The sequence below is a fragment of the Cannabis sativa genome, chromosome 7 (genome assembly GCF_029168945.1).
Source record: "Cannabis sativa cultivar Pink pepper isolate KNU-18-1 chromosome 7, ASM2916894v1, whole genome shotgun sequence".
In the NCBI taxonomy this organism is placed as follows: Eukaryota; Viridiplantae; Streptophyta; class Magnoliopsida; order Rosales; family Cannabaceae; genus Cannabis; species Cannabis sativa.
In genome coordinates, this window is record NC_083607.1 from 2,024,463 (window position 1) to 2,034,346 (window position 9,884).

A 9,884-nucleotide genomic window follows, 5' to 3' on the forward strand; every position below is an offset into this window, starting at 1 on the left:
TGTACTTTGGTTTGGGTACTTAAATCTCTGTGATTGTGATAAGTACATATTATTGTGTATATACATTATATTTTTATCTATATGTATAACACATACTGTTGTGTATATATGTATATTATTATTGGTCATATTTGGTGTGTGGATTTTATTGTTTTTTTTAGGGAATTTATAATAATATTAATCTATATCTGATTTTGCACTTATTATAATTGATCTCTTTATGCCATAATTATATATGTGATAAGATATCTATTTATATATAGGATTAATATTATGTTTAATGCTATGTTCTATAAATTATCTGTTTTATTAAAGGCCGATTAAGATTTTTTTTTTCTCCGAATTTTGACATATATCAAATTATGTCTTCTGAATTTTTTTAGCCTTTGCTGTTTTGGTAATTGTTTATGCACTAAATCATGCTCCCAGAGGACCCAGACTTTAATATCTACCAAATCATGCATCTCGAACTTTGATATATGCTAAATTATGTCCCCTAAACTTTCATTCATCTTAGAATTTTTTTACTAAAATTGGACAAAAGTCCTTAAATCTAACAATCTCAATAGTTCAGGGAAAATTTTTAATGGCTAAAAAAATTCAAGGGGCATAATTTGGTACGTGTGAAAGTTCGGGAGGAAAAACTCCTAATTAGCTTTTATTAAATGATAAATTTGATCTTGTATTTTTTAAAAAAGTTAATTAAGATTTTTATTTCTGAACTTTGATTTATATCAAATCATACCCACTAAATTTTTTTTTGCCATTAAAAATTCTCCATAAACTATTAATATTATTAGATTTAAAGACTTTTATCCTATTTCATTCATTTTTACTAATTCAGTTATATCCATATACTAAATCATACTTCCCAAACTTTGATATCTACCAAATTATATCTCTCGAACTTTGACATGTGTCAAATCATCGCTCTAAACTTTCATACATATTAAATTTTTCTTACTAAAATTAAATAAAAATACTTAAATCTAACAATCTTAATACTTCAGAAAGAACTTTAAACAGTCTTTTAAATTTTAAGACACATAATTTGATACATATCAAAATTCAACAAACAAAACTTAAACTAATTATTTTTATTATTTTGAATGTCGAAACAAATAGAAAAATCCATCAAAACAAGTTTTTAGGGGCCTAGTATAGAAATTTTCTATATTTTATACAAAACATATTCAAATTTAAATTTTGAGTAATTCCTTTTAGCATTACATATAACAACACATACTAACAAGCATTTGCAACATTAAATCCATTTTTAATAGCAAAATAGTGAAAGAGATAATAACTAAACCAAAGAGACCTTTTTCTTTAATAATATAATTACTTGTTTACAAATTCCACAATTCCCCTTGTTAGATCCCTAACAAAATCAGTTTTCTTTCTTAATTTCTTTCTGGTTTTGATTATTACTAACAACCAAATCAAAACAAGATATTCCACTAAATAATATTTATATATTTATATTTATAGATAAATACTAATACTAACAGCATTATCATATACCAATAAATTAGATCACTCACTCCTCCATAACATTCACCAGTTCATACTCAACCAAAGACAGATTGTTATCCTCCTTCACCTCGAACTCAGCTGGCTCGGTTACCTCTACGCGGCCCCATTTGTCAACGGCTAGCCTCATCGACCCCTTAAACATATCTATCTTCGCATTGCGAAGAATGACAGTTGAAGATGGCTTCATCAAGTCAACTGCATAAAGAAATACAGCAACAAATCATCACGGTGAGGATTCAGAAAACAACCAGACAACTTCTAACTCTTGAAATTTTACATAAGGGGAAAGATTAAATAAGAGGGGTACTCAAGACAAAGGCTAAACAGTGGAGCATTAGTAAGGATAAAATTTAGTAACTAAACAACAAGATCTGTTCCGAGTCCGAGTCTGAGTCCGAGTCCAACTAAACTCGGAATGGGAGGGTCAGTTGGCACTCCAACTCCATGAAATCTAAACAAATGTCTAGATACATGTGATTATACTTTTAAGGAAACAAAAATAGTAATGATTGTCAACTACTCAAGAGCCCAACATTGCTATTGGGCAGTACCTAGATGAAGCACTTAGCAATTGATTCGTGATATTTTCTAAAAGTTATTTAATCAATTTATATAAGACTCGATACTTAATTGCACCAAGTATAACACATAAGAAGGTACTAGACACCACTAGGACTTTTTAACATTAATCTACACAAAAATATGTAAAATGAAATCTTTCTCATTTAGGAACATTATTGCTCAAACTCATATATAAGAAGAGAGTCAGTCTCCAAATTCTCCAACACATTTTCCTCATTCATAAGACCCCAATACTTCCTATTCTAGTGTAAGTTAAACCTTAACTAAAAATGTTTGCATGAATGCAGCATCAATGTTGCAGTGAGAAGAATATTAATATTACAAGGTAGATTAATATATGTCTCATGGTTGCATCTTCTCAAATTCATATAACAAAAGCATTCTTAATTAAAATTTGAAATGGATAACAAAACAGGTCTAATTTCAAACTGTTATTGAAAGAAAGAAAAGAAAAGGTATTCCGGCCTGACTACAAAATCTACAAAAAGCCTCCGAACTACCATAAGTAAATGTAACTTCTAACCTCATTGTGTTTTGTGATATTGCTCTATACTTGAATTGAACATGTTATCTTCAAACAATTTTACAAAAAAAATAGTATCAACTGCAGCTAACCAAAAATATAATACACAGCTTGCTTAATATTTCTTTTTATCTATTTATATTTAAGCTGTACTTACCTGGTACTTTGATTCTAAGGCCAACTTAAACACCAGGATCGTTTTTCTCGCTAGAACAGTTTGGTAATAAAATGCATCCATAACAAAAATTACAGATGCAAAGTATAAACATTTTATTGCTAAGATGAAAACATTGTGGAATGTGGATAGTTTCAGCTTAAAATGAATATAATGCTGGGAAAAAGAATGTTAAGTACAAACAAGGAATTAGAATCCGATATACCACTAAGGAAAATTTTGAAAGAGAAAACAAGAAGATCAACCAGAAATCGTAATCTTCCTTCTACTTCGGTTACAATACAACATCAATTGTCAACTTTAAGGTGGAGTTTGGTTGGAGGTAATGAAATGGAATCGAATGAAAAGGAATCAATTTTTATTCCATTCCTTTGTTTGATTGCATTTTAAAGTATTAGAATGTCATTCTAATGGAATGACAAGGGAAAGACCATTCCACTTCAAGTTGAGAAAAATTTAATAATTATTTTTATGCATTCCTATTTCTATTCCCATTCTCATCCCTATTCCTATGTTTTCATTCCTTCCAACCAAACATCACCTAATTGTTTCTTTTGATAAAGACTACAAAGAGGTTAAGCTAATAAGGTGTAAAGGAAAACACATCAAAGATTAATGATAATTAGAGATACACTACTCAAAAGATTAGACAAACTAAACAAATGCCATACCTTTTACCTGTCATAATTTTGAAAAAACCTTAAATGACAATGCTCTGAGTAACTATATTGCTCCTACCAAAACTTCAACAATATCACAATCCCAAACCCAAAATATGATCTTTTCTCAAAATTTCCAAACACTTCCACTGACCAAAAACTCTCTGAAAAAAGTGTTCTATTTCTGTTCATAAACTTAATAAAGTGATCACTTCACTTCTTAACCCAATAATTAGTTTTACAAATCAAAATCCACGAAATGTACATCTACATTGCAAATTGTTCAACTCAACTCATACTATCATCACTCGAGACAATTTAGTCCTCCAAGTGGCACAAACAAACAAAAAAGATCAACAATGCTTTGACTAACTACAATTGCTTCTACCAAAACTTCAACAATAAATTTTTCCACAATCACAATCACAATCCCAAAATTTGATCTTTTCTCAAAATTTCCAAACACTAAAGGTGCTCTATTAATAAAGTGAGATCCCAGCACTGTTATCTACAATTGCAAATTGTTCAACTCAACTCATACTATCATCACTCAAGACAATTTAGTCCTCCAAGTGGCACAAACAAACAAAACAAAATAAAAAAAAATCAACAAAATTACATATAAAAAAGCATATCAAATCAAACTGTATCTATCTTACAAGACCGTACAATGCCAATTCACTTTACTTCATCATCATCAATAATCAAATTTCCCAGAAAAATAACACAAACAAACAAATCAGATCAAACCCCAAAACCCTGTTTTGATCAATTTCCCAATTTTTCTCATTTGATCAAAAACAATCAAAACAAAACCCAAAACCCAACTTTTACCATACAAACAAACAAACAAATGAATTAAAAAATGGTTCATCCAAATTATTATTACCTTGATCATTTCTGGCAGTGAACAAAATGGTTCCAGTCTCGTCCCCAACAAGGCACTCAGCGATTCGAGTCTGACGAAGGTGTTGAGACACCGATCGGCCTTTCTGTAAGACGGTGGTGGAAGTGAGGACCTTAACAACAAGGGTATGGCCACTGGTTCCGGGTTTCAATTGATCGACCTTTGTGAAAACGGGTTTCCTCAAACCTGGCTTAGCATTGCTCTGCTCCGATTCTGCAACCGTCGACGTCGTCGTCGTCGTGGCTGCCATAGCTGAAATTATGGAGAAAGCTTAAACCTTTAGAGACTCTTAACCCTAACCCTAACCCTAACAATCCAAATTATGGAAATGGAATTTCTTTCTCTGTAATTTTTTGTTTCTTTGAAAATATTTAGGAGAGTGGAGAAGAGAACCTCTTATTATGTCATTTTCAATTTTTAAAAAATAAAAAATTTAAAAAAAAAAACAAATATTTTTACAAAATTCTTTTTCTTTTTCATTGGTTGAATTACCTTTCCCCATAATATTTTTTTCTTCCATTATTTATTATTTTGGTTTATTATTCTCTCATTTATTGATTGATTACCTCTTATAATTAATGAACAAAATAAATAGAAGAGTCTAATGTTCAAATTCTATTTTGAGAGTGTTATATTTTTTAAAAATTTCTTAAAATTTTACTGAATATCTTTAATATATTCTTTAATAATTGCAATGTAGATGATCATAGAATAAATTAAACTAAAAAATTCTCTCAGATGCTGAAACAAATTAACAGTGCATCTGTAAAAATTTTTTAAGAGTGCGTTGTGGAAGTATCAAAAAAAATTATACTCATATTTTAAGGATGTGTATTTCTTAAGTATTTTTTAAGCAACATGTGTTCTAAAGTTACTCACACCAAGGCCTATTTGTAAGCTTGGTTGAAGGCTTTGTTGTATATATTTTTGTAGGAGTATATTATGGAAGTAATAGTAGAAAAACTTTTATGGGTCTCCTTTTTTGTTTAGGTCAAGAGTTTGACTCTTACCCTACCCCACATTGTGAGGGATTATATGTTTTGCCATTGAAAGTGGACTTGTTGTGGTAGGCCAATTTTAGGATAGAAACCCTTATGAGGTTTAATAGCGATGATTCAGTTAAGACAAGAAAAGATATAAAGTTCATATAGCTAGCACGTGATCTCTAAAATTGTTAAAGCACTGAAAGATTGGAGAAAAGATTTGCACCATATGATACCTTTATTTTCCATAAAAAAAAAATATTTGTTTTTTAATTATTATTTATAAAAAATGCTAAGGAGTACCTTAAACAAGAAGTAATATATCGTTATTGATGTAATTTAATATCATATCTCATATATTTTGATTTAATAAATAATATATAAAATGCCTCATATTACTATAATATTTGACAACTTAAGATATTTAAGAATAATGCTCATCATTTATTATTTTAGTTTATTATTCTCTATTTGATGGATTGATTACCTCTTATAATAAATGAATAAATTAATAAAAAATACATTTTTTATTAAAAAAAATTGTAATCATATTTTAAGGATGTGACATTACTAGCTACTATATTAGTTGACATTTTATTTTTGATTAATATACCATGTGACACTTATACTCATATTTTTATTCTAAAGAATTTATACTCATATTTTTTAAGTATGTTGTATATCTTAAGTTACTCATATTTCAAAAGAATTTATACTTATATTTTAAATATAGCAAGTACTGAAAATTTATTCTCTAAGGTTAGACATTTTGCTTAAAGGTGTCATACCCATTATAAAAAAGGGTGGATGTTAGCATACCCACACCCACTCCTCTTTCTAACATTAATTTTTTTTTCACACAAAAATAACAACTTATACTTACCACTATCACAAAGGATAGATCACATCCACTTTCACCTACCACTCTAATTGAGCTTCCCCAATTAAGGTCCAACGATTGGATTCAAATTATTTAACCTTGTAATCACTTGATTAGAAGATAAATATTGTTTAATTTAGTTTCTTAATTAAATAGGCCCTTGCTAATCAAGACCCAAGAGTGTCTTTGCCTATGAATAGGACAACACCCCTATTGTAAAAGCATCCCTAATTTTTGTTTTTAAGCTAAAGCGTTGTGAAAATTGCGAGAAAACTACTATTGTTGTGCTTCAACAACAAACCCCACAATAATATTAAATAGTGTGCTATGCTTAGTTAACACCTAAACTATATAAAAACTTTATTTTCTTTACTTTAAAATTATCTTTTATTTATTTATTTTATTATTATTTAAATTGCCAAAAATTTCAATCAACGTTTTTTAAAAGAAAATACCCTAAAAACGAGAGCCAAAGAAGTTCATTAATCAAGAAGATTCAACCTCAATCAAGGGTCAAATACAGTTACAAAATCTACGCCACCAAACAAAATTCTTAGCAACAGTAATACATACTTAGCTAAAGAATGAACAACATCGTTACAAGTTCATCGAGAGAAAAAAAAATAAAAAAAAAACATCATGAAAATCATTACAAACCTCATGAATATCATCAATAAAAGCATATTAATTTTCTTTTAATTTGGCAAATTATATTTATTTTCAGTTCTTGTATGGAACAGGAGTCCTATGTGTCTCAGGACCAACCTCCATGTCTTCCCAAAGAAGATCTGACAATTTCATTGTTAACTCTCCAACTCTTCCTGTCACAATATAACAAAAACTTTGTTACTCTAATTTATTCATTAAGACAAATTACACTTATGAGAAAATAGCTAAGAGACTATATTAGAGTTAGTTTTACACTGTTAAAGTGTTAAAATAAAATACCATATATAAAATGAATGAATTACTCATTTCATTATCAATTAGTTTTGAAGTAGAACTTCATCTGCCTTAATCTCGAATTCTAACCGACTATAAGTAAAATGTTATTTTGCCTAACTAGTAGATAGAGTAATTGGAAAAAAAATATTTTTTTAGGGATATTACCTAAGTTAATTTTTATAGTAATGATAATACCAAAATAATTAACACTTAACTATTCAAATTATACATTTTTTTGGGCTAAAAGTATTAAAATTATTATGATAATAGCACTTAAGTATCCAAGTTATTCATCTAATTTAACACCACTTAGATAGATCACTTAAGTATCACAAAAATAACTTGGTTACTTAAGCTCTATAAGCATATTAATTTAAGTATTTTTGTTACTAAAAAATTAATTTAAATACTTACGTATTACAAACGTAAAAATTTAAATACTAAGAATAACTTAAACACTTAAATGTTAAAAAAATGTAATAAGTTAAAGTACTTTTATAGTAAGTTTCTGTGTAATATCATTTTGCAAAGAATAATTAAAAAGAAAATATATACTTATAGTTAGTAATTACTAGTTACTAGTTACCATTTCCAATGCGTTGGTCATCCCACATGATGATAGGCAAGACAGGCAATGTGCTCCCCACATACATCATCTCATTGGCTCCTTTAGCTTCTTCAACTGTAATATTAGCAAATTTAACACCTTTCAAAACCCCTTTCTCAACCAATTTTGGAGCCAATTCAATAAGTCTTTTAATAGTGCAACCACTTAAGATTTTATCAAAGAAAGGCACAACAAGCTCATTTTCACATGTGATAAAGGCAACATTCACATTTGGTCCTTCCCCTATGTAACCTTCCTCATCAACCCAAATTGAACCAAATGCTCCTTTCTCTTCAGCTTCCATCTTTGAAAGTACATTTGGGAGATAATTCACATTTTTTGATGTTGCAAATTGTGGTGGTTTCATTGGTATTGTTGATGTTATCACTTTAACACCTTCTTTGCATTGTGTAAAGTCTTCATCTATGACTACCGCGTAGAATGCTGTTGTTGGACACTCTGATGATGAGAGCAAGAAGTTCCCGGGGCCCGAACTTAACCAATATCTCAATGTTCCTTTCTTGTGATTTGATGCAGCGGCTAGTTGCAAGAGAATGGTTCGAAGTGTTGATCGAGGGAATGGTGAGGCAACTTTTGCTTTCGAAGCTGATCTTAGGAAGCGGTCGAGATGGTTGTCGAGTTCGTACAAGTGTCTAAAGCAAAAGAAAAAGAAGAACATCGTGAATAAGTGAAGAGATTTTTTCCATCCAAAAAAATAAAATCTTTGTTATCCTAGGTCTAGATTTATTTTGTTCAAACAAATAAAATTTTTGTTATTGAGATAGAGAATTTTGAAAAATTAGGCAATATAAAAACTTTGATATTAGAAACAATACAAAAACATGACGACTAGTAAGGTTAGGTCTGAACTAAGGCGGGCTACACCCGTATCTAGAGTTCACCGAGTCTAGTGGCCTAAAAAAGTATTTTCCTTTTACACATATTTTTTAATAATTTTCGAAAACACTATATGTTTTTTTAATAGAGTTTAATAATTTTTTTTTTCTTAAGACCCACCAAATTTCAAGATCAACCTTGTAATTAGGTGGAAGGATTTCTTCTGTCCAAACAAAATCTTCTTTTTCTTTGTGGCCAACTCAAAATATTGTTATCTTTTTAGCCAACATGAGACCAAAACAATATGTAACTTTTCTTAAGTACTTAAAACTTAGAAGGAGAATTTTTATTTTTATAGTTTTTAAAGTATAAATTTACAAAAATATGACTTTTTTTCTCAAAATTTATTTTATGAGAAAATTTTAAAATTAAAAAAAAAAAAATATGAAAAAAATAATAATATAAGATATTAATTTACCATTTTATGATAACTGGTTACCATAAAAGTATATGGTTATCCTTACTTGATTTTCTCATATATTTCAACTTTTTTTTTTTTTTAATTTTCCTATAAAATAATTTTTTTGAAAACAAAAACTATATTTTTATAAATATATATATATATATATATAAACTCATAAAATTTATAATTATCTTGTAATTGGTATGTAAGAAAAAAGAAAAAATGAGGATAGGATTTTACCCATTTAACAAAACAGCTGTATCAAACACTCCATGGCCTCTATGAACCATGTGATCATCAATTGGAATCATCATCATGATTGGATCAACAATGATTCCACCAAAAATGCTTGAATACATAGCTGGGTATGGTTGTTTCTTCACTAAGCTCCATTTCTCATTTAGTTTTGCAAGTAACTATTTCATTTTCAAAAATAACAAAAAAAGAAAGCTTTTAGTCATATACCATTTTTATTTACATATATATATAACATAATCATTAAAGCCAAACAAAAAGAAAAAAAAAAATCACCTCTTTTGATGATTGAAACACATGAACTTCAAGCTCATTCCCATTTTCAACCTCCATGGATTCCTTCAAAATAACCATTAATTAAACTAATTAAGGTTACAAATCTTCTTAATTCACTCTCACAAATGATAAATAAAAATAAAATGAAAACACAATTAGAATTTAATGTTACCAAATTTTTTGATATATCACTAGATGAGAGATGCAAAAATTTCAAATGGTGAATGAAACTTTTGTTGTAATGATAGTTTATATA

General features: G+C 28.7%; 2 protein-coding genes across 2 annotated transcripts; both read right to left on the reverse strand.

Moving 5' to 3' along the window:
• Positions 1–1,307: 1,307 nt before the first annotated feature.
• LOC115698146 (uncharacterized protein At4g28440) lies at positions 1,308–4,856 on the reverse strand. Its single transcript, XM_030625324.2, has 2 exons — positions 4,365–4,856; positions 1,308–1,731 (listed from the first exon to the last, which is right to left on the reverse strand). The coding sequence occupies exons 1-2, from the start codon at positions 4,630–4,632 to the stop codon at positions 1,541–1,543; spliced, it is 459 nt and encodes a 152-aa protein (XP_030481184.1). The 5' UTR covers positions 4,633–4,856; the 3' UTR covers positions 1,308–1,540.
• Positions 4,857–6,701: 1,845 nt separating this feature from the next.
• LOC115696960 (D-amino-acid transaminase, chloroplastic) lies at positions 6,702–9,884 on the reverse strand. The gene is made up of 5 exons (XM_030623858.2): positions 9,801–9,884; positions 9,629–9,691; positions 9,338–9,513; positions 7,777–8,450; positions 6,702–7,066 (listed from the first exon to the last, which is right to left on the reverse strand). The coding sequence occupies exons 2-5, from the start codon at positions 9,683–9,685 to the stop codon at positions 6,966–6,968; spliced, it is 1,008 nt and encodes a 335-aa protein (XP_030479718.2). The 5' UTR covers positions 9,686–9,691; positions 9,801–9,884; the 3' UTR covers positions 6,702–6,965.